At 50.4% G+C, this 23,901-nt stretch overlaps 2 protein-coding genes across 4 annotated transcripts in view; one reads left to right on the plus strand and one right to left on the minus strand.

Moving 5' to 3' along the window:
• The first annotated feature begins 331 nt into the window (after positions 1-331).
• On the plus strand, positions 332-4,231 carry CRYBA1 (crystallin beta A1). Of its 2 annotated transcripts, XM_071816950.1 has the most exons (6): positions 332-391; positions 958-1,077; positions 1,315-1,433; positions 2,977-3,118; positions 3,629-3,771; positions 3,915-4,231. In XM_071816950.1, exons 1-6 carry the CDS (start codon positions 347-349, stop codon positions 4,060-4,062), a joined length of 717 nt encoding a protein of 238 aa, XP_071673051.1. In that variant the 5' UTR covers positions 332-346; the 3' UTR covers positions 4,063-4,231. The 2 variants fall into 2 exon arrangements, with proteins under 2 accessions (XP_071673051.1, XP_065709374.1); XM_065853302.2 differs by lacking the exon at positions 958-1,077.
• Positions 4,232-5,075: 844 nt separating this feature from the next.
• NUFIP2 (nuclear FMR1 interacting protein 2) overlaps positions 5,076-23,901 on the minus strand; it is a 42,020-nt gene continuing 23,194 nt past the window's right edge. For both annotated transcript variants that reach the window (XM_065852868.2, XM_065852867.2), the window contains 3 exons: positions 21,953-23,662; positions 14,270-14,302; positions 5,076-13,911 (listed from right to left, as the gene is read on the minus strand). In XM_065852868.2, the coding sequence (XP_065708940.1) occupies positions 13,859-13,911; positions 14,270-14,302; positions 21,953-23,662 (1,796 nt within the window). In that variant the 3' untranslated portion in view covers positions 5,076-13,858. The remainder of the gene's footprint in view (positions 13,912-14,269; positions 14,303-21,952; positions 23,663-23,901) is intronic.

Raw genomic sequence — 23,901 nt, forward strand, 5'->3', positions numbered from 1 at the left:
AGCTCCCATCTCAGCTCAGGGGTGGTTTTGCTGGCGATGGTCTGGCCTCGGGGAAGGAGAACGGGGAGCTGGGCACGGTGCCCCATCGGGTGTGAGGGCTCTGTGCTGTGCCTGGGAGGAGGGAAGGGACACCGTGGCAGCGAGAAGGGAGCACCCTGCGTTGGACGTGCCCCAGAGCTCCTTGCCGTGCCCCCACCCCAACTCACGGCTAGCAAAAGGGTCTTGCTGAGACTGGGGTGCCTTGTCCCCAGCAGCAGCACAGCTGCCTCAGAACAGGCGCCATGGGCAGCGGGTGCAGAGCAAACAGTGTTTCTTTCCTTCTCCAGACACCGTTCCAGCAGCAAAGATGGCTCAGACAAACCCTCTGCCTGTCCCCATGGGCCCATGGAAGGTATGTCCTCGCACCCCCTGTATCTTGCCTTTCCTGGTGCGCAGGTGTGGGGCAGGGAGAGCGGCAAAGCCAGTCATGGGGGGCACAGGGGGCAGCGAGGCGGGGGGAGCACAGAAATCAGGGTTTCTCTGTTCTCTGCCCATGGGAACGTGCCTCCCACCTGCTCAAACACCTCCTGGGTGTTTCATCAGCCTCTTTGCAGGACCCTGGCCCAGCCGTGCCCTGTTCTTACTAGTCGCGTTGTGCCAGGCAGCTCCAGCATCCCCCAGAGCCGCCCGCTGGTGTTCGCCCTCCCCAGTTGGTGCAGGCAGAGCAACCAGGGCAGGCAGGCATGGGGACTGCAAACGGGGCGGTGGGCACAGCGGAGCAAGGTGGGGAGCAGCCCCGAGGGGTCTGGCAATAGCTTTGGGGACACAGTTTGAGGAGGGAGCCGAAAGGGAGAGGAGAAGCACATGCACAAGCATGGCGCACCCCACTGAAACCCATGGCGGGAGAGGAAAGCCTCAGCCGAAGCCCCCCAGGGAGTTCCCCCTCGCCCTTTCCCCCGTTAATCCTCTTTGCCCTAGAGCGTTCGGAGCAGAGGCCGGGAGAACCGCCAGCCACAGCCCTGCCACCCGCCCGTCCCAGAAGGGCTCCGCTCCTCTCTCCGGATGGCACCGCTGCCCCGGGAACTGATCTCCGCAGGGGTGAGCAGGAGAGCGGAGCGGGGCCGGCGTGCGGCTCCCCGGACACCAAGGCAGGGCACGGCGGGGCCAGCAGCGCATGGACGTGCGGAGGCGTGCGGGGCTGCGTCCCAGCCCAGAGGGTGCTCGGTGCAGCCTCCGCTGGCTCTCACCCAGACAGAGCGTGACCCCAAGAGATGCTGAATCACCTGGGGATGCTGCTGAGCAGTTCCCAACTCGGCAGCTCGCTCTCTGTTCCAGATCACTGTGTACGACCAAGAAAACTTCCAGGGCAAGAGGATGGAGTTCACTTCAGCCTGTCCCAACATCATGGAATGCGGCTTCGACAACATCCGCTCCCTGAAGGTGGAGTGTGGCGCGTGAGTACCGGGCTGCCAGCAGTGGGGATGCTTTCCCAGGGGGGCTGGTGTGGTGAGGGGTGCCTGAGCGTGAAGCAGGGCTGGTTTTGCTCAGCTGGAGCCAAGCACTGCAGCTGTGGGAAGCCAGACACAGGGGATCCCACCCTGCCAGGGTAGAGCCGCCAGCCCGGGGCAGCACTGACACAGACACTGCCAGGGCCAGGGGACAGTGACAACACTTCTGGCATCACCCAAATCTTCCTCCCGCAGTCTGGGAGCAGCCAGGTTTGGAGCTCCCCAGTGCCCTGCAGAGATGCTGCCCAAGGATGCGGCAAAGATCAGTGCTCAGTGACTGGCTCTTGAGCTCAACCTGATCCCCGTCCGCCTGCGTGACCCCATGAAACACCATGCCTAAGAACCGCTTTTCATGGCCCAGAGCCAGAGCAGAACCTTCCCGCAGCCTGCACTGGGCTGTCCCAGTCGCTGCCAGGGGTGGGGAGGGATCCAGGCTTCTCCGGCGCACGGGAATCTTCCCCGGCACAGGCACAACATCTCCCGCGCTGCTCCCAGACGCCGTGTGTGCGGAGCGGTCCCCACGGCGAGCATCCCGCTGGGGCCGGGGAAGCAGACGAGATAGATTTGTGCTGCTATATTTAGGATTTGTAATGCTAATGGGATTACAGTGGCATGCGTGCTCGGGCTGTAATCAGCTCACTGCTCCAGTTGACGTGTTCCTGATCAGGCTGGTCACCTTGCATGGGGAGCCTGACCACAGGACGCAGGATCAGGGCTCAAGTTTTGGTCAGCGGCAAGAGGCCCTCGACCCCTCAGCACCCCACGTACCCCATAAGCAGGGGGTCTGTGGGCTGCACAGCCTGTGCCACCATCCTTCCAGCCTCCAGCCCAACCTCTGCCCCCCGCCTCCACTCTGCTGTCCTATCCCCAATCTCTCTAAGGGGATGTGCTCAGGAGAGGTCCCCACGCTGGGGACAGGCAGGCTCTGGCACGTGTCCTGCAAGGCGGAGGCAACGCGCTCACCCCTCTGTATTTTCAGCAAAGTGAGGGACCCAGAAAGGGGAAAGGCAACCGCTCCCTGCCCACAGCCAGGTGGGTTCTGCCTGGTTTGAGCATTAGGAATTCAGGTCTTTCCAGCTGAGCCAGGTTGTAAGCGAGAAACAAGTAAGAAATGAGGCCTTTGGGAGAGAAGGGCAGCTGTGGGTGTCCTGCGGCATCCTGAAGTGATTCCGGTCTGCATTTACAACCGCAGAGCGTTTGGGGAAAGCGAGCCACCCTGGCAGGCTGGGCCCCTTGAGGGAGGGACCCTGCCACCCGCCGCAGCCGGGGACACCGGAGCTGCCGTGTGGGCAGCCTCCCAGGCACCAGAGGTGGTGACACGCTCCCGGCGGCTCTGCCCACAGCCAGCACCGCTTCCTTTCCTCCCAGACTTGTGGGCAAACACCAGACCCCAACCTCCTCCTTGCACCTACATCCATACCCGGAGCAGGACGTCCAGAGCTGCCGCAGGAAGCCCTGGCAGCCCTTGATCTGTTTCGTTGTTTTGCAGCTGGGTCGGTTATGAGCACACCGGCTTCTGCGGGCAGCAGTTCATCCTGGAGAGGGGCGAGTACCCGCGCTGGGACGCCTGGAGCGGCAGCAACGCCTACCACATCGAGCGCCTGATGTCCTTCCGCCCCGTCTGCTCCGCTGTGAGTGTCCTGGCTGCAACGGAGCTCTCGCAGCTCTGATCCTATTAAAATGTCCCAGGCATTAGCACTAGGACAAGAGAATGGGTTAGGAAGTGCAAACGCAGCTGTGCCAGGGGCTCTGCAGGTGGCAGGGGCTCCTTGGGGAGCTCAGCTCTCCCGCCATGCCCAGCGGGATTTGCTGTTGCTGTCCTGTTTCCTGAAACTTTTAAGGGAGCTTCTGGGCCAGCTGTACAGGAGCAGAGCTCAGGACAGCCAGCCTGACAGTAGCTGTGCCACGGCTGTCACTGACACCTCCCAGGCTGAGCCCAGCGTCACCCTGTTGAGCACCCCACACACCCAGGCTTTGGAAACCCCAACCCTGGGGGGGCTGAACACCTCCCACCCTCAGGCTGCGCACACAACCCAGGAAACCCCCTGAGCAATGCCCTAGGGAGGGACAGCCATCGTCCTGCTGTCCCCATCCACACCGGAGAGGGAGAACCACCTCACCCCCTGCTCTCCACCCCCCAGAATCACAAGGAATCCAAGATCACCCTCTTCGAGAAAGACAACTTCATCGGCCGCCAGTGGGAGATCAGTGACGACTACCCCTCGCTGCAGGCCATGGGCTGGGCCAACAACGAAGTGGGCTCCATGAAGATCCAGTACGGCGCGTAAGTGATGGGCGAATGGCCGCAAGCAGCGGGGACAACTCGCTGCCATCGCTGTGCTACCACAGCGGGAGGGGGGACACCCCATAACCCCCCAGCTTACCACTTGTCCCCTCATGGCCACCCAATGACTGTTTTTCTTCCAGCTGGGTTTGCTACCAGTATCCCGGGTACCGTGGCTACCAGTACGTCCTGGAGGCCGACCACCACGGAGGAGACTACAAGCACTGGAGGGAGTGGGGTTCGCACGCCCAGACCTCCCAGATCCAATCCATCCGGCGTGTCCAGCAGTAGCTCCCCACCTTCCAGCACATCTTTGCAAGGTTTCTAAAGCTCACTGGCTCCCTCTTGGTGCTAATCCTCCCCTCCCAAAATAACCACCCCTTCTCGTACCGTGACTGCTTATGGAACACCAACCCCCACCGGTACCAACTGCCACAATTGCCAATAAATGTGACTGAAAGAAAAAGATAAACCAGCTTGGTGGGTGTTTGCTGTTGTGTGTTTGGGATTGAAGCTGCACATCCTGGTAGCGGGGATCAGATTCTCCCGTGCCCAGTTCACACAGGACTAAAGCCCCGTGACACCGAGGCAAGTTCATCCCGACGGTGTCACACGCACAGACACAGCAGCCAAACCCTTGGCCATGGCAGCTCTTGCAGCCATGTGGGGCCTCCTTTCACAGAATCCCAGAATGTCAGGGGTTGGAAGGGACCTGGAAAGCTCATCCAGTGCAATCCCCCCATGGAGCAGGAACACCCAGCTGAGGTTCCACAGGAAGGTGTCCAGGCGGGTTTGAATGTCTGCAGAGAAGGAGACTCCACAACCCCCCTGGGCAGCCTGGGCCAGTGTCTGTCACCCTCACTGAGAAGAAGTTTCTTCTCAAATTTCAGTGGAACCTCTTGTGTTCCAGTTTGAACCCATTACCCCTTGTCCTATCATTGGTTGTCACCGAGAAGAGCCTGGCTCCATCCTCCTGACACTCACCCTTTAGATATCTGTGAACATTAATGAGGTCACCCCTCAGTCTCCTCTTCTCCAGCTCCAGAGCCCCAGCTCCCTCAGCCTTTCCTCACACGGGAGATGCTCCACTCCCTTAATTTCCTCCTGCCCTCCCCTTCCCCAGGCAAGGTAAAGGCCCCCCCAGCCCCCTGAGCCCCCCCAGAACCAGGCACCCCATACACGCAGCCTGTGCTGCTCCAGGGCCACCAGCCCAAGGGACTAAAAGTGGAGCCGTCACCCACACAGCATCCCCGGGCCAAGGGAAGGTCCCTGAGCGCCGCAAAGAAAGTCACGCCGACACCCACAAACTTTAAAATTTTTATTCAACAATTTACATCACTTATTGTCTGTCTTAACGTATTCCATCTACACAAATTTCTTTTTTTTTTTTTTTCTCCTGATAAAATAATAAAATTTGGATAAATTTTGAAGACCTGTTGGTGCAGAATAAACAAAATTTCAGTTTTTTTTTTTTTTTAAACATTTAGTGTGAAATATGACATCATTGGTAAAGATACATCATGCCATTACAGCTCATGGACATTGCCTATCCTTACAGTCCGTGACATCGCCCAGACCAGCGCAAGGGGCCGCGCCAGACGCAGCTACAGCAGGTTCTACATTAACCCTTCCAGCCTCTCACACTGGGACAACGCCGCCGTTCCCAGCTGGGCACACGGGGTGCGTCAACTCATCGGAAATACGGGGAGGGGAGGGAAAATAAAGACAATAATAAAGAAAAACCCAAAGACCACCTTTACCGATCCGTGTGGTCTCGCACACCGCAACATCAACGTCAAAGTGGGGCTGCCCCTCCACGGGTCAGAGGTAAATCAGCTCCTGAGCGGGCAGAGCACAAACCCCTTGCAGCGATTTTAATACACACCAGGAAACCCAATGAAATGAGAACTTATCGACGGGGGGGCGGGAGAGGAGGCGGCTCCAGCCCCAGCTCGTGGTTGTGTTTTGCACCACCCTTAACACTGAAATATTCTGGGGAGGGGGGGAGAGAGGGGCATCCACCCCCCAGTAAACAAGTTGAGGACCTTCAGAGGCTCACGAACCGCTGGAGGTGTGTTAAGTACACGTGTGATGGTAGATAGAAAAGCAGCCCTGTTCTGTATGAAAAAAAGCTGTCAAGTTAGTACAAATTTCTGCCACGGCGAAGGGAACACGAGGAGAAAAGTCAGCGTACCTCTCCCAGCACAGAACCCCGACTCGCACACGAAGGCTCCAGGCCAACAACAGATTTCCCAAGGCGGCACCTGCGATCCGCCGCGTGAAAACAAACCCAAAGTGAAGCGGTGGGGAAGCCCGTCCCCCCGCCTCCCGGTGGGGACACACGGCGGCAGGGTGCTCTGGGGTAACCGTGACGTTCAGAAGGCTCCGGTTCGCCCACGCCGCGGCGGGCTCGTCGCCGTCCCCTCCCCATCGCCAGCCGGGACCACTCGAGGAAAAGGGGCACTCGCCCATCCGACAGCACAAAGGGATCCGAAACACAAGCCACACGCCCCGCTCCCTCCAATTCAATTACTAAAGTAGGCTCTTTTAAAATAAAAAAATAATATATATATTTATATAGCTATATAGAGACAGAAAAAGCAAAGGAGAAAGATAGGCTACCAAAAAAAACCTAAGGAGTGGCAGTTTCCTGCTACAGCTGTCAGCAAAGAACTGTCACCTTACATCATGCCCTCCGAGATGGTGAAGATAATGCAGGTAATGACAGCACGGGAATGCAAAAGAGGGCAGATAAGTCACTTCTGGTAATGAGACACAAATTAAACTTTCAAAACATGTGCATAGCTTTATTCATCTGCTTCAAACTAACCTTTTCACGGAGCTTCAGCGAAACCCGAGTGTGCAAAATGCATTCTAAAAAATAATGCAAGCAAGCTTTCACATTTACAGTGGCAGAAGTACAGAAAGACCGGGACAGGAATCACACGTTGGGGCGAGCGGGGAGAGATGAAGAAACAAGAATTGCACAGCTTCGCATTCTGAGGGGCTGACTGCAAAGAGGCGTTTCTACTTTGTTAACTTGAAGCAAAGCGTGTTTACTGCTCCCTTACAAACACAACCCTATGGTAACAAGAACCACAACCTGGAGGGGGAATAAACCCCCTGGTAACGGGGTCCTGGTGCCACGGAGAGCCCCAACTCCAGAGCAAAGCCGGTTCCAGACCGCCATTTATTCTGGCTTTGCAAAGCATGGCGATGCTTGTTTTTGCCTGCAGAACAGCAAAGCAGCTTCTCTTCCTCTTTCTCTCCTCCCGACTCCCCTCTGAAGTTGCAGAAAACGGCTCATGTAAGGAAAGGGAAAGGTGCCACCCCGCAGGACATCGTCCCCAAACCGTGAGACGGCCACTGCACAGGCTCGGGCCCAAGTCTCACCCCGCTGCGATGGGTCACAGGGACAGTGACAACCCCTCGACCATCACGGGGACAGTAACAACAACCCCTCGACCGTCACGGGGACAGTAACGACCCCTCGACCGTCACGGGGACAGTGACGACCCCTCGACCGTCACTTCGCATCCGCAGCTCACGCAGACTCTCCCCAGCAAACCTAACCACACACGCAAGGCACGTTTAGTCAGATGTACACACACTCGTGTGTGCGTAGAAGAGCAAACGCTGGCAAAAAAATAATAATAATAATAATTAAAAAAACAATGCTGAATAAACTAATTAAGCAGGCAGAGTTCTGGCCTATAGTATTTACACACTATTTTCCAGGCAGCTGTAATCCCCAAGCATTTTTCCTATACGATTTCAGACTTTCCTTGCTCTTCCCTCACCTTACAGAGGTACTCTATTGTCCTAAAGGATCTTTTCTAAAGAGTCAAGTAAATTCCCTTGGTTTCCTGCAGTAAACTCGTCCTTCGGGGCGCACGGCCCGGTGTGACCCACGGGGACAAGGGGGTCTGGACCTGCAGCAGCCCCGTGGTGCAGCGACACCCCCTCCTCTGCCCCCAAGACGTGGTTTTCCCTCAGAAAACAGGCAATTCTGGGCACCCACCGCTCCGTATGGGCAGGAAGGAGACCATTAATACTGCTGGTTAACGTCACATTGAGTAAAGCATTCAAATGATCTTTTATTTTTCAGAGATGAGCGATTTCCTTCCATAGATTCAAATAGAAAACAATATTAGAACCGGAGACACGACAATTAGCCGACTGAGATTTTTCTACCTTACAAGCTACTCGGGCATCTTTCCTGCACCACCGGCCATGGAGGAAGGAGAAGCTGAAAACCTCAGGGATTTGCGCTACCCTTCCAATAGCAGCTTGAGAAAAGGAAGGCGAGAAAGACAAAAAAAACCCTAATAAAAGGAAAAAGCACAGTGTTCTCTCAAGTTAAGAGTTCTCCTTTGCTTGCGTTTGCATAGAAATTCCCGTAGGTCAGCACCAAAATCAGGTCACCCCTCTCGTCCACCCCGCCGCCCCCAGTTTTAGTGGCTGTCACACGAGGGTTCAACTATCCGCAGAGGAACTATATGGTCACGTAACAAAAGGAAAACGAAAAGTGCATCACACATTCTTGATTTTCAGGGTTACTTATAGCAGCAGCAGCAGCATTAATCCAAGACAACGAACAGTTGTAGATTCATCCTTAAACGCAGCAACACTTAATGAAATGTCTTCAGGGAAGGTTGGAAGAGGGTCCTTCTCAAAAGGATAAGAGGAAAATTAGACTATTCCGTACGGACAAAAAGGAGATAAAACCAAAATTAAAGACACAATCTTATTTACATTTTAAAAAGAAAAAAAACATTCTTGTTAAAATATCTTTACAACACCTAAGCAAAAAAAATATGTATTTTAAGAATAAAGCAGAAACTCCTAAAGCAGTATCCGTTTTTGGAACCCTTATTTAGCACCTGAGGAAAGACTGTACGGAAAGCAGACAGGGGGTGTTTTTTTGTTGGTTTTGTTCGTTTTTTAAGAAAACCGTAAGTTGTGTTTTTCCTACATGTCGTATGTTCGCAGTACACAAGTTTCATACCACAGAAAGAAATGAAATAGGGGTTTTTTTTGTATATTTTTTTAAAGATACTCTACTCATTAATAAGGCTGTAGAAAAGGGATACTGCTATCTTACAGAATGGCTTTAGAGCTCTGGACACCTTATACGAAGCTTTCTGATTAACAGTCAAGATAAACCCAGCTCAGCATCCCCTGGGGAAAGGCCAGGGGTGACAGGACACCCCGAGCGGGTGTCCCTGAGGCCACCGCGGGGCTCTCGTCCCCAACAGGTGTCCCCGTCCTCGGTGTCGCTTTCGGGACCCGGCGCAGGACGCGAGGCAGCCAGCCCTGCCCTGTGGTGCAACGTGGGTTGTGCAAACCTTTCAAGCTTGGGCAGCGCTGGAAGGCTCTTCTGCCCGGGTTCCTGCTCCTCAACCGCTTGTGCTGGGGGTATTTTCATATGAAAAAACAAGTGGGCAAAGCTAAAATGACTCCGACTTCACGCTCGCGCTCCTCCAGCCCCGCTCCTGCCTTACGCACCGGTGTGAAACGTGTAGCAGCTTAAATCAGGCACAGCCTTGTTCTCTCCACTCCCGACCTCGACCACCTCCCTTTGTAAACAGCCTCTGTAAGGAGAACAAATCAATATGGACCTACAGACAGAAAAATCTCCCAGGGACGAGACTCCCGAAAGCTTCGGACACCATCGCGATTTACGGAAAACTTGGAATCAAGAGGAAAAACTGGATGCACAGGAAAACTACCGGTCACGCACAGTCCTGAAATACACCCGGGAACACCCTGCTCCCCGAGTCACCACCGGCCACTCTGGGAAGGACGCTATCGTGCTACCGTAACGTTCTCTTGAAGGTGAAAAGCACTAATTACACACAACTGAGGACAATTTCCACCTCTCTTTTTCCAACCAGGAACCTATTTTCCTTTTGGTTTAGCCAGCAACACACCCGCTCCCAGCTACCAAATAGCTGGCGCACCCACAACCTCACGGGTACTGGGTGTTTTCTCCACATTCCAAAGAAGTTCACGGTGGCTACGAAAGGCAAGCTAAGGATTTACAGTTCAGAAAGGGCGACGGTTTGAAGCGGGTTAGCGACAGAAACCGTGGCCTGGAGCTAAACCCGCTTTGTCAAAGAGACGAGAGATTCCTAACATCGAAAACAGGTTTCGCGAACAACTGAGGTGGGTTTGAACCAAACCCAAACTCCGAGCGAACCTTGAAAGCCATGCCGTGCCAACCCCAGGCAGGCGGAGCAGGAACCAGCGGAGAGGCTGAAGGTCCCCAAAGCACCGTCACCAGGAGCAGCTTTTAAACCATCTCTTGGAGCGGGCAAATCGCTCCCTGCTGCACCGAGAAGGCAGATCCCGCGCTGGATGGATCTGGCTGGGGTTCCCAGGCCAGTTTCTGCTGCACGAGACCCTGTAGAAAGAGAAGGGTCCGGACCTGGGGGCAGAGGAGCCATGGGGAAGGAGCACAGGAGCAAGAACAGCCCCTCAGCCCCTGCCTGCGCAGGAGTCCTCCCTCCAACAGGAGAAAAGGGACCACCAGACCCACAACGGGAACAGAAACGGGAGAGAAGCCTTAACCTGAATTAGTATCTTCAGAGCTCATAAAAAAATAGCTCACGATCTCACCCCCAGCGCCACTTTCTGATACTACACATATGTAAGGGTTGGTTTTTTGTTTGTTTGTTTTCAAACTTGCTGTACTCAGTGTAATGAGGACAATGGCACAGATACCGCGCTCTGGCTCTCCTCGGGCCAGGAAGATGCTGGGGAGGCACCGGAGCTCCTCGCCCCCCACGTGCGCCCCTGGGGGTGCAGACCCGGGCGGGGGAAGGGGGCGGCTGCACCCCCTCCCAGGCTCTATTTGGTTTATGCTACAGTACTAATACTCTGAGTCAAACAAAAACAAAACATGAGACTTATCAGTAACACCTCAGCATTATTTCAATGTGCTAAATTAGTCACAGCTCAATTTCAGGTTGGGTTTTTTTTTACTTTTTTTTTTTCTCTTTTTTATAAGTTTACACAAAAATAATCAGAAAACAGATTAAATCTGAAGATATTTTTAATAAGTGCTCAGTAAAGAATTGTGTGAGGACTTCAGGGAGGAACAGGGCGAGTTACACCAGGAAGTTTCTTCCTGGCTCCAGGCAACACTCTACCCCAAAACCACCCAGTAAGCCGGGGCTATGGGAGCTCGGAGAGATGACTCCTAACTGCACACAGCATGGACAGACAGACAGACATCTGGAGAGAGAGGATGGTCAGAAACAGAGCAGAGGGGGCGTTTCTGCATGGGGACCAGGCGCGGTGAGGAAAAGCAGCAGGGACGAACACCGGGGACAAACCAACCCCCCCCAGCACTCAGAACTGTGGTTTGCGTTATTTTTTTTTTCCTTTTTGTCTTTTTCAGCACTTCTTTTGCTATCAACAGACAGACAGGACCAGGCCGAGGTGAGCATCCGCAAATATTCAGCAAGACTGGGATCCTCCTAAAGGCGCGGGGTCCGGCTCAAGCCGCGTTATTGCTGTTTGGCTTCTGCATCGCGCCAGTGCTGAGCGCGGACCCACGGACGGGACAGCGCGGACCCCAGTGAAGCAAAACAGGGTTTGGTTTTATATATGTATATATATATATATGTATTTTTTTTTCCTTTTTTAGTATTTTTCTTTTAATGGAACCCAGACCTTAAGGCGACAAGTGACTACACAAGGCAAATAAATACACAGCAGAGCCTTAAAGCCAGTAAAACAAACTGGGAACTTTGCTATTCGCCATCAGCTTTTGGAAAATAATAATAATAATTAAAAACAAAAGAACATGTCTTCCACCTTAATCTTTCCAGACCCACCATCCAGTTTGTTAACACTTTAAAGCTCAGGAACACCTCTTGGGTGGCAGAACCGGAGGTGATTCCGACTTTTGGCAAAGCGGTTGAGACACTCGACAGAATTAAAGTAACGGGAACGCCGGAGGACTGGATGTCGGGCACATCTGTAAACACGTTACACGTCTGAAAGTGAACACGCACCTGTGACGGTGGGACAGTTTATAGGTGAAACAGAGCTATTTGCAACTGGCCAACCACACGTTTCCGAACCCAGACTGATACAACACGTGATTACTATATAGTATCACACTACGGTATTATACTATATAGTATTTTATACGTAAAATGGAGTTAGGTAATCCATAGTCAAACTTTAAAAACTAAGCAGGGCGGAAAGCGAACCATCTTACAAAAGGGACAGAATGAAGTTTTGTTGTCCCACCATGAACCTAAGCGTCTCGTTCAGGAACAATCTTATTAAAAGGATAAAAACAATTAAGAAACGCATGCTACATACTCCTAGTTAACAAAAAAAGTGGATATATCTAAGCACAAGGGGTAAGCAAGAGTTTTGGGCTTATCTGCTTCCTGTAATGCCCCCATAGGGTCCAGTTTAAGTTAGGAGACACCAACTGCCCACATACACATTACCCAGTCACAAAGGCTCAGGATGAGCGCTGGGGTGTGGAGCTCGGGTGGGTCAGAAAACCCATTTTTGCTTCATTCACCCATCTCTTGCACCGGACCCTGTGAACTTCCAACCTTCCAAAATAAACCCGGAATATCTACCAGACCCCAGGACGTTTGGACGCGCGACACAAGCAGCAATGGGACATGGGGACAGCGCCGGAGCTGCTCGGCCTCCTCTACCGCTGCCGGGAAGCTCTTCCTCTCCTTGGGATATATATCTCTCTATATATTTTTTTAAAATTTTTAAATTATTATTTTAATTCCTAAGTCCTCCATTTTTTTTTTTTGTAATAAAATATACTTTTATTAAGAGATCATTAGAAGCAGAGCCCGGAAATACACAGACTGCGGTAAAATATAAAAGAGCGTTTCCAAGGGGCAGGTGCGGGAAGCCCAGCCATTGCCGTTCTATGGGCAGATTGAAAAGGATTCCAATTCCCATTTCTTTTTTTTTTTCTTTTCTTTTTTATCCTTTTTTTTAATTTTTTTTTTTTTTAAGAGAAAAATAATTCGAGAAGGGTGAACGGCAGCAGAACTCAATTCCTCTTCAGTTTTCCAATGAAAATGGGAAAAACAATCCAGCACATTTAGTGTTAGGAGACAGACACAGCAAATATGAAGCACCTATATGAAGCAGATATTTCTTTTGCTCCCAGTATTACAATGGCATTAAACTGTGGGAACAGCGGGTATTTTTGTTGGGTTTTTTATCCATATTAAACGCCTAAACACGTTGCTTATTTCTGCATGTTATCCTTTAAAATGAAACAACACTTGAGCTGCAATAGTCCAATGTGTAACCGGAGCCAGGTCAACTGTGCGGCTTCACCATGCATCCTAGAACTGCAGCATTACCGTCTTTCCCCCAGAAGAATGATGCTTTAAGACAATATCCCAGCATAGGATTGGCTGCTTTAATCCTGGCAAAACATGCGGATTATAATTCTCTGGAATAAAACCAAACTCTGCAAACTTCAAGGCGTTTTCTCCAGCATTCAATGGAAAACAAAACAGGAAAGAAAATAAACCCCAAACAAACACACAAAGAGAGGGGGTGGAAGGGGAGATGGAGGATGGTGAATCATCCCGATTTCCCTGTGATTAGTGTGTCACTACAGTCACAGAACAAGAAACAGAGACCTTGTCAAGTGGAAATGCCTCTCCAGTGGGTTGCTGTGGCCCACGTAGACGACAGCAGGAGCTTTAGAACCGGGCTTGTAAATTGAGTCTGTGTTCGTTAATCACTTGCATTCACTCTTTAAACAAAAAGAAAACGAAACGGAAAAAAAAAACCAACAAACCAACAAAAAGAAAAAAATCTATTCAGTACCGGAGATTAAATAATCACGTGTGTAGTCTCGTTGAAATAAATTTTTGATTCCTTAAGAAGTCTAATTACTTTCAGTTGCCATTTTTAAATAACTATATATATATTTGTATATATTATCCTGTGATTCTAGGTATGGTTCCTCTGCTGCACTGAAGATTTAGAAGGAGCATAAAAGCCTTTTGTCCCCCACGAACAGCACAAATGCTGCAGACAGGTTAGAACAGGCAGTCTCGTCTTGCTACCTTCATTGATCCGGGCGATCCATGGCTTCATCGTAAATGATTATCCTTTTGGGATCTGGAAAGAAAGCAAAATCCTAAGTTTTCAACAAGCGACTTTGCAGACCCGTGGCTGCAGATGTTCACAAGAGATCTGCAAAGTACTCGGCCATTAATAAACTTCTCCTTAGGACCCCCAATACACAACGGGAAGAAGTCATTTCATCTGATCTGGCACTTTTTATTGCTCTTTTAGAGACTCTGCTGCTCTCTGAACCCCCAACCATTGTGGTAAACCCGACTTAGCGACCCAAAGCACGGATCAACCCAGTGCCAGCAGGCACCGAAGAACTAAACTCGGGCATCTCTGGACACCGAGACGACCCATCCCAACAAACAGAGCAACGCGGTTTGTGTATTCTTTCCAATATCCTTACCTTGCTTCTGCAAATTCCAAACCGATTCCATTTCTGTGGAGGCAAAACAAGAAGACCACTGTTATTACGCAGATTTATGTTGCCATTAGAAGCAATTCCAAACGTATTTTAATTTTCTGAGCGCAGCACAACACCGCTGCAGTTGTGCTGATGCTTTCAGACAAACCCGGCCCCATACAAACCCCATCTACCCAGAGCCCAGCCCACAGGATTGCACAAATTTGACGTGAACGATCCAGCAATAAAAGGCAGAGAAACGGCTGTAACACGGTCTGATGGCCAAACCGAGCATCAGAAACATCACCGCCATCCTCCACTCCTACAAATCACAACCTCAACTTCAGCCTTCGCTATTCCAATGCCGCTTCCCACGTTACAGCCTCGACGAGTAGCCCGGAGATGTGATTTTTAGGAGTTGGTGCTTAGTGCGTGTGAAATCGGACCCACTGGACAAAGCAAGTTCCTCACGGTTCACGGCTCTGCAAACATCGCCGCCAAACCGCTGCCAACACAGCCCCCAAAACCGAGGTGCGGTGCTCGAGACGTCGGCTGCAGCCCCTTCCCCACTTGGCCTCTGCAACACACTCGGGGGCTGGAGACAAACAAACCCTCTCCAATTCTCGCTGGAACAGCAGATGCTTCTGTTTGCCTAAGAAATAACAGCAAAGTGAAATGCTCTTCTTGTTCACGTGAACAAACAGAAGGCTCTTCCCTTTAAAATGTCCCCAAAATAACGTCACATCTTTAGAGACTGATTCAAAATAACTACAGTTAGCCGCTACCAAGCTGGAATTTTGCGAGCTGGAATATTTATAATACACAAAGTATACGCTGCGTCCAAATTTAAAAGAAAAAACTATAGAAGAGGAGCGTTTGGTAGGAACACAACCTGCAAGAACAACCTTTCCCTCCTGCCAGAAAGGAGAGTGACAAGATCTCAGTAGGGGCTAAGAACAGAGAAGGGCAATGGATTATTAAGCTGGACAGTATGTGCAGTAAAGCACAAAACAAGGCAATAAGTAAACTGACCCTCATGGGAAAGGAAGAAGAAAAAACCCTACAAAACCCATGGCCTCAGCAGGACGTGTACCAAGCGTCACCTCCATCAATCGCTCGGATGTTCGCGTCCCTTCTCCAAGCCTTTATCTGTCCTTTGTCCGCTACAACCTCAAGCTCCCCGGGGCAGGAAATTGCACACAAGTAAATACAGCCAGCCCTCTCTGCACAATTAAGTCTTTTGTAGGAAGGCCCTGACAAAATTTTATGGGGTCTGTTTATTTCTGTACCACGATAATAACAGCAATACTTTGCACTTTCATCGAGGAACCCCAAGTGCTTTGGGAACAGTAACCAGCCTCTGGGATATCAGCGACCTGGCAAGGGAATAACTCCCTCATCCCACGGATGCAGATTCCCCAGAAGTAAAATGAACCAGCTACTAAAATTACCTCCAGCAGAGCTAGTTTTCCATTCAGTGAAGGCAGATGCATCATTTCCTAACTGCTAAAGAACATCACTTACTTCAACAGCTGCTCCCTAAGGCAGGGCGGGCGTAGAAAAACACTCTCAAGATGTTGGTTCCTCCACATCAGAGCATCAAATACAAGCAGAGGTTGAAGCTTTGCCCACTACTGTATCTCCATGCAAAAGACCACCCTTGCTTTTGTGCCACCACATCCTCCTAGCCTCACTGGACACAAGAACTCGAATTGCTCATATTAAGATGTATCTGACAATAGGACAGCGAGATACTATCAAAAAAATAACAGAAACTTTAAGTTACCAAAATTCTGTAACAAACAAAAAACGCCCCCGCACACACCTTTTCCGAGTTTAAACAATCTTGCTTCTCCTTCAGAAAAAGACATAGGAGAGAGGGTGTTGGTGTAAAGCATCCTGTAAATCCCAGACACCCGGACACATTGGCTGGCAGATGCTTGGCCTGAAAATGCTACAAAACCAAACGGCATCAGCCAACTCGCTGCAAAACTGTTACTGAGGATAATCTGCTGTCAGAAGGGCAAGAACAAGGTCTCCCCTCTACCTGGCCAGCAGCATGTGGATACAGGACAGCACAGGTTAAGCATACTTACCAATGAAACAACAGAGCAGCAGGGGTGGAAATCTGAGGCTAACTGCAACACAGAACTGGCTTCAATCTTAAGACATGATTCTATGGTTGTTTTACTTGGTAATACCTTAGAGTGAGTTTTCCTCCCGCTTCTGGATTGGTTACAGGCTGTGGCCACCTGCGGTGGTCCCGAGAGGCTGTGACAGGCAGCAGTGGCGGACAGACCCGAGTGACCAACCCGGCAGCTCAGCAGAACCACCGCGGCACAAGGCCCAGCTCCAAACCAAGGCAGCAAGCACATGGACGCAGGGTGGAGGAAAAGGCAGCCCCCACAAGCCGATCGTGCTGAGGTCCCAAACCTTCTTTGGGTTCAAAGAGCTCTTTTCTTGAGCTCACTTTCACCGGATGAAGCTTCCAGGGCAAGTTGGATAAGAACTCTCAGCATCGCTCATCCCGGCATGGGAAACGGGGTGTCCCCACCACCACTCTGAGCCCACCTCTCATACGCCGACCCAAACCCCGATACTGCCGCTTCCCAAAGCAGGTCAAGACCTGACCAACAGACAGGGGTCACCGTTCCCAAAACGAGACACGTGGCCGGGAAATGGCCCAATTCCTTCTCAGCAAACTCCAACCCAGCTGGAGAAAACGCCACCAACAAACTCTTGCACAACCCAGCATCAACGCCAGCCCTGCTGCGAGCCAGGGGCAGAACTGGGTCACCTCCCGTGCCGTGTCCAACCTCATGTTTTCCAGGATTTGTTACAATTAGCCAGCCTCTCCACAGCCTCCCGGTTCGCTGAGGGTTCGACAGCCCCAGCCACAACCACCTAACAAGCTCCAGGGAGAAAGAAACACTTTTTCTGGGGATCAGCAGCAAAACAAAGGGTCGGTGGCAGACGGCTTTGATGTCAGGAACAGACCAAGGCACGCTCTGGTGAATTGCAGTGGGATTCCTCATAGGTCAATAAACTTTATAGCAGGACTGGTACATAACCTTGGAGGGGAAAGAAGGCTTTCCGTGATAACTTGGGAAAACAGGCACTTTTATGCACATTTTCCTTGCTAGAGAGCCAAACAGAAGTGGCTGCATAATGCCATGGTATTAGTTCTTTGTGCTTATAAATCTAACATACAACCTGACAATGGTCTCTAAAATGAAAAGCTAAGAGAAAACAACAAAGAGAGACCATCCTCACCTGATTTTTCTGTTTCTATCTGCAGGACATAACAATTAAGTGAGAAGATTGCCCCAGAAACAAAGCAAAGATTAACAATTCAATGCTGTGGAGATTCATCTCTGTATCGAATACACTGTACTCATCCTGACAACTGGAAAAGGCAGAGCCTTGAAGGATAATTAAATCAGCTTTTGCCCCACAGCTCAGGCCCCACAAGACCATAAGCAGACTGAGATCCCACCCCTTCCCACCAAGGGGGATGGGAAAACAAGGCCTTTTTTTTCTTTTCCTGATGTAAAGGATGAAAATTGCTGAATTCACAGCTCTGCTATTTCTTCTGACCCAGTTCACCATTCCAGCAAACGCCACTCCTGGCTGGCCCACGCTGCCTCGCTCTATTTTCCATCCTGCTCTTCTGCTTCTTCATGCGAGCAGAGACGCTGGCGCAACCGAGACGCTGAGAAGGAACAAAGCGGCACAGGCAGAAACCTGGGGGGCAAGACCCAAGAGGAAAACACCGAATTCTCCTCCTCTCCACCTATGTGGTCTTCGCTACTGCACAGGTGAACCGGAGACCTCGCGGATCTGCTTTTTAGCTAAGGACAAGCAAAATACTGAGTTTCCCAGCACAAGGTTTGCCATGCAGAGCCTGGAAGGTTGCAACTGTTTAAACATGACGCAATTCTGCAAAGCGTTGACAATTATTCCAATATGAAATATTTAAACCAGCTGTCTTTAAAAGGAGGATTAAAGCAGTCAGAAGAGACTGATTTTAACAGAAGTGAAGCTGAGATACACCCCAGCCTCCTCTTCTGAAGGACTGAAAAAGAAATCGGTGAGGACCAGGTTTACCTCCAGAAGATGAAGATTTCAGCAATGCTACACCAAGGCAGGAGCTCAGTTCTAACCTAGATAGGGACAATGTCTCTAAGTGAAAGCATCACTCCTTCCTGGTCCTTCCAGCCTCCCATACCAAGCTACTGTCCCTGCCTCTAACCAGACAAACAGCCCACCAGTGCTCAACTAAATCAGATCTACCTTGCTAAATCAGGTGTGTCACCCGTGAGCGTCTCAAGGCAGCGTCACGAACGCTGAGCGGCACGGGCTGTCAACGAAGGCAGCCGCGCTGAAGGATCCTGTTTTACAGTCAAGCAGATCAGGTGAGCATGGGAGTCTCCCTGCCCTTTAAAGACAAGAAAGAAAAACACGGCACAGGGGCACAGAGGAAACCGGCACAAAAAGCATCCAAGAGAAGAGGAGGGTGCATCATCAGCCTTGCCAGCGTGTTCCCAGTGCCTCAGCTTCTGGGGAAAAAACACACAGAAACGAGCACGGCTTCCCCCACCGGGACCTCGCCCTGCTCTGCAGCCACCCGGCCGCACACCCTTGTCACCGCACACACAGCCCTGGCACCGCACACTGGCTTTAAACAGGGTCACTGTGCCAGAACAGCCCACCCTGCGCGCTCCCTCCTCCATCCGTCCTCCCCAGGGAAGCTGTGAAGCAATTACGATCCATAATGCCCCTTGCAGTCACTGGGCAAACCGTGCCCAGCAAAGCCTGGTTTGCTGGAACAAAACTACTGAGCAAGCTGGAGGGCTTCCCATGGTCTGTTTACAGTCCAAGATGAGGATCCACACAACCTGGTCACTGCTACAGACACCGGCAGCGTAAACGAGGGCACAAGCTTGGAACAGACGGGTCAAAGCATGGCAACCGCTTGTGCTGGAGCCCGCTCCTCGCTGCAACAGCCACAGCTCTGACCCTGCACCACGGGCAGCTTGCACCGGTGGGACCCACCAGAGCTCCACGCTCCCCCCGTCCTCGCCCTGCAATCGGTTCTCTTTGTGTTCATAACCCCAGAGGCAGTGCAGATTTGAAGATCAAACTACTGAGATTTTGCTCAAAAGCAAACAGATCGATGCAAAGAGGGAGAAGTTCATTCTCCTCTCGAAATCAAAACCAAACATGAGGATCCGGACGCCCAGGACACCCTTGCACTGGCCCAGGAAAACCTTTACGCTCTCAACATGCAGCTTGTGAAAAATAAAGCGAGTGAAATAATTCCTTTGCTATTGCAGAGGAACTGGCTGGTTAGGAGCAGGAGCTCAGGAAAACAGCCCAAGATAAACGGAGAGCGGTGTGGGAATTAACCGCTGCTCTGCTGTGCCGCAAACACAGCCCGGCAGCTCCGTTCTCCAAACGTTTTGCAGTACACGGTGCCACGGGAGCTCACCCGCAGGGTCACGGCTGTGAGGAGGGGATTTCTCCACCTGCATGGGGCAGAGCTTTGCAAATCTAAACACGGGGTTTTCAGATAGAAGCAGTGACAGGAATTGCAAAAAATGCTGTTCCTCCCAATATCCCTTAACCCAACTCAACCCAAAGGACTCAACACACAGAGAAATGCAGCACACATCATCATCACAGAGGACTTACCAGGCTAGCCTAATCTCCTGCTTTGTAAACCAGCAATAGAACCCAAGCAGGAGAAAGGCAGGCTCAAGCTGTTTGGAGCAGCCTTATCATCTGACATCACTGATTAGCAACATTTATCATCTTTCACCCCTAAGTAACACCTTGAAGTTGGTACAAACACAGCTTGAAAAACAAATGGGCACAGAGCTGTGGTGGGGCAGGAACCTTTTCCCCAGGGCATCACAAGGGCGCTTGCTCAAGAGCATTCACACGCAGAACCGTGAAAAGAGCAGAAAACATCATTTTTTAAAGAGCGCTTTAGGTGTCCATTCTTGCCATCAAACGTGATTAACTCCTGTGTTTAGGAGAACTAAACCAGACTTTGAAGTTAACACCTCGTTAAGAGGACATGGGAAGGGAGTGTTCTTTATTTTCCTGTTGTTACTATTGTTTCACTGGGGTCTTTCACACAGCCAGTGCAAACTGATGAGTCCTGCAGCAGAGCTGCTTTGCTACAAGTTCAGGCTGACAAAAACAAAGGGAGACAGATTTAAGTGTTAGAAAAATTTGCAAACTGTTAAAAAGAGGACTGCCCAGGCCCTGACACCATGCTCTAGTTCCTGCTACACCCATTTTCTGATGAGAAACTGGGATTTAGGCTGCAGGCAGATACAAGAAATGAGAACGGAAAGCTTCCTTTAATACTGGAATAGACTGAGCAGAGAGTAGAGGATGAAGACCCAGATAAAATCAACTGAGGAACACTCTTCTCGAGAATCCTAGAGTTTAAAATGTTAACATCTTGAGACTGTGATAACCTGGAAAAATATGTGGAGTTATTATTTTTAAATGACCGGGCTCACTGTTACCAAAGGAAAGCATCAACGATTCTGTGTGCTACACAAAGACTTTGTGAACAGGTAACTTAAGAACTTGGCAGTGGGTCAAAACACAACACATTTGCCAACGGCACCAAAATCCCAGCCCCTCTGCAGAGGGGAGGAAGATGTTATCCACATACATATGTGGAAGAGTAAACAAAAAATGGATGATCACCTTTTTCCCTTCAGGGAGAGAGAAGGGGGTCAATGAAAAAGGAACTGTCCCTGTGTTTATCAGGGACAGGGAAGAAACACGGTGACAAAAGGGAACATGCAGCTGGGCTCCCGCTAACACCAAACCAGGACCAGCAGCCAAGACCTCACTGTGTCTGGGGTTGAGGCCGAAGCAGAAAGCAAGACATCCCACAGGCTTCCCTTTCCTTGTTCCCACTTTAAAGCATCTGTATCACGTTTGAGCCATTTTAGTCTCAAAAAAAACCCCAAAACCGGAAAAAAAGGAGCTGGGTTACAAAGGGCTCCATGAAAGCAATAAAATCCGAAAGGTGTGGCCTACAAAGACGATGAGAGAATTCAATCTGCAGCTTGCAGTAGAATTGATAAGCACAGATTTGCCTTCTGCTGGCAGCGGAAAAGTGTGGATGTGGGGTTTGCTTAGAAAAATAACATAAATCACACCATGTAAAGCCACGGGCATCTTTTTCTTCCTTCCAAGCCGTGATTTCATGGCCCAATCTGCCCAGGGGAGAAACTGCAACACTTCGGAGGTAGAGGTGTGAGTACAGACTATGATGCCTTTTCAGTGACAGAATTTCACCTGGGAAAGCTGGAACACAGCAGGTGAATTTACACACTTAACTCCTTCTGTGCTGAGAGGCTCAGGAGGACCTGCTCATTCCATAGGAATTAAAATGTAAAAGACACCAGCTAAGGATCACCCCATCGACATCACTCAGCTTGTCCACAGGAATGGGGAAACGAACACCTCTAACATTAATTAAACAACCATTCGAATAACTTTCTCAAACTATTATTGCCACTAGAGCTACGTAAGCCAAAAGTTCATTTTTAAACCAACCAGAGTTGCTGTAAGGAACACATCATGTTAGAATATTGCACTTAAAAGAATAAAATAGAAAAGAGAACACCCTTAGGCAGCAAGTTAAGCCATTACCTTTAGTGTGATATAGAATAGCAGCCCTCAGGTCAAAAGAACCCCAGCTATCTTTCCTTTCTAGGCCTCTCTGGTACCTCTGTTCTTTGGCGGAGGCTAGCAAATTGTTCGTAGGAGAGGCCAGAGGATTCTCCATTTCATAGTCTTTTGAAAGAAACACTAAAGCACCTTGGCTACCGGTGTCTGCCTTTTGTAGGTCACCTGTGTGATGCGACTCCAAAGCTAAGACACCACCCTCAACAGCAGTCCCAGGCTTAAGAATAGCACTAAGAATTTGAGGGCTAGTCCGTTTATCCAGCTCGTAAGCCTTGGGAAACACAGGTTGTTCAGTTCCTGAGGGAATGATTTCAGCACACTGTGAAACCAAAGTGCCAGGATATTCCCCTTGAAATGTCACTTCCATTAACTGATTCTCCGCAGATTTCCCCACAACAGTTTCAGGGCCGGCGCTGGGCTCATTTATGAAAGACAAGCCCCACTGATTCTGGAAGATATCTCCCAGATTCTGCTGATTTGTCTGCGATGGGAAATCGACTTGCGCTGCACCCAGAAGCACAGTTTGCATATTTGAAGGGTAGATAAAAAGGCTAGATTTCTTTTGTTCGAGAGCTGTTGAAGTTGTACTCATGTCCTGGAGTCCTGACTCGGAGGAGGTTGATGGTAGGGTACTAGCAGCAGATGCGAGCAGTGGCTGGGTCCCTGGGGAATAGACGTTTCCATCGGTCCCTGCGAGAATCGGCCCGTTGGAGAAGCTGGCAGAAGTCACAGATTTCATAGCAGACATGGGGACTTGGGACAGTCGACTTGATGTTTGGGCCTGAGTTTCCCCGGCAGATGATGAAGATGACGAAGACGACGTGGATGGGGTTTGCGCTGCTTTGTTGAGGTTTTCTTTAACTTTACTTGCATAACTTATTTTGGGAACAATTTTAGCACTGCTATTGTCCACTGGAAAAACTGGGGGCGGTTTAAATAAGGTCCATGAGTCCTCTTTAGACGTAGCCGACGATGCGTGCTTTCCTTTGGGCCGGTCATCAAACTTCTTGCTGCTAATCCCAGGTTTGGCATCAGAGTTCTTTCGCTGTACGTCCCCAAGCCCAGGCTTTCCCCGGCCTGCTCCACCAGCCCCAGCCTCATATTTCCAAACAGGTTTAGTATTTTCAATTCGGTTCCCCTTTTGTTCACTACAATCAGGCTTGAAACTCTCAAGTTCCTGTTTTAAGGTCGGAGCGCTGACCTCCTGTTGCATTATTTTGTCCTGTACTAGATTCAAGTTCTCACAACCCTTGGCACTGTTGCGCCTGCCTTTCCGTTTTTTAGGCGTAGTATATCCACTCTCAGAGCCGCTACCATCGTTATCGGCCCCTTTCCCTACGTAGCCATTCGTGATGTAGCTAGAATTATTGGTTACCACGCCGTTTGGAATAGACACTCCCTCTGGCTTGTCTGAGGACTGGCTTTCTCTGTGTTTGTTTTCATAGGACTTCTCATTCTTTTTGTCCACGCTATTTTTCTGAATGAAGTTCTTGGTTTTAATTCCAGCTTTACCCAAAGCATTGGCCTTCACGGTCTGCTTTGGGGTGGCCGTAGTGTCTACGAGCTGCTGGCTGCCATTGGGTACCCTGGGTCCTGGGGTGGCGGCTTCATCAGAGCACAGGCCCTTTAATGACACTTCTCTTTCTCCTGCGTTACCATTTAGCTCTCCGTAGCCTAGAAGAAAGCCAAAAACAACAAAAGGCAAGAATTACAATGTGAAACGTTAAACTTCTGATTGCAGAAAGCTGTAATCAGCCCCAAACATATTCAGTTTCCTCAAACAGACATCTTAAAATAGGAAAATATCTCATCTCTGATGTACAAGAGCAAATGCTTATTTGCTGGAAACTGTGGCAAGAAGGTTTAAGCAGAAAGCACCAGCAGCTACTGACTCTCGCATACAACAGGGTGAT

This window comes from Patagioenas fasciata, chromosome 19 (genome assembly GCF_037038585.1).
Source record: "Patagioenas fasciata isolate bPatFas1 chromosome 19, bPatFas1.hap1, whole genome shotgun sequence".
Classification (NCBI taxonomy): Eukaryota; Metazoa; Chordata; class Aves; order Columbiformes; family Columbidae; genus Patagioenas; species Patagioenas fasciata.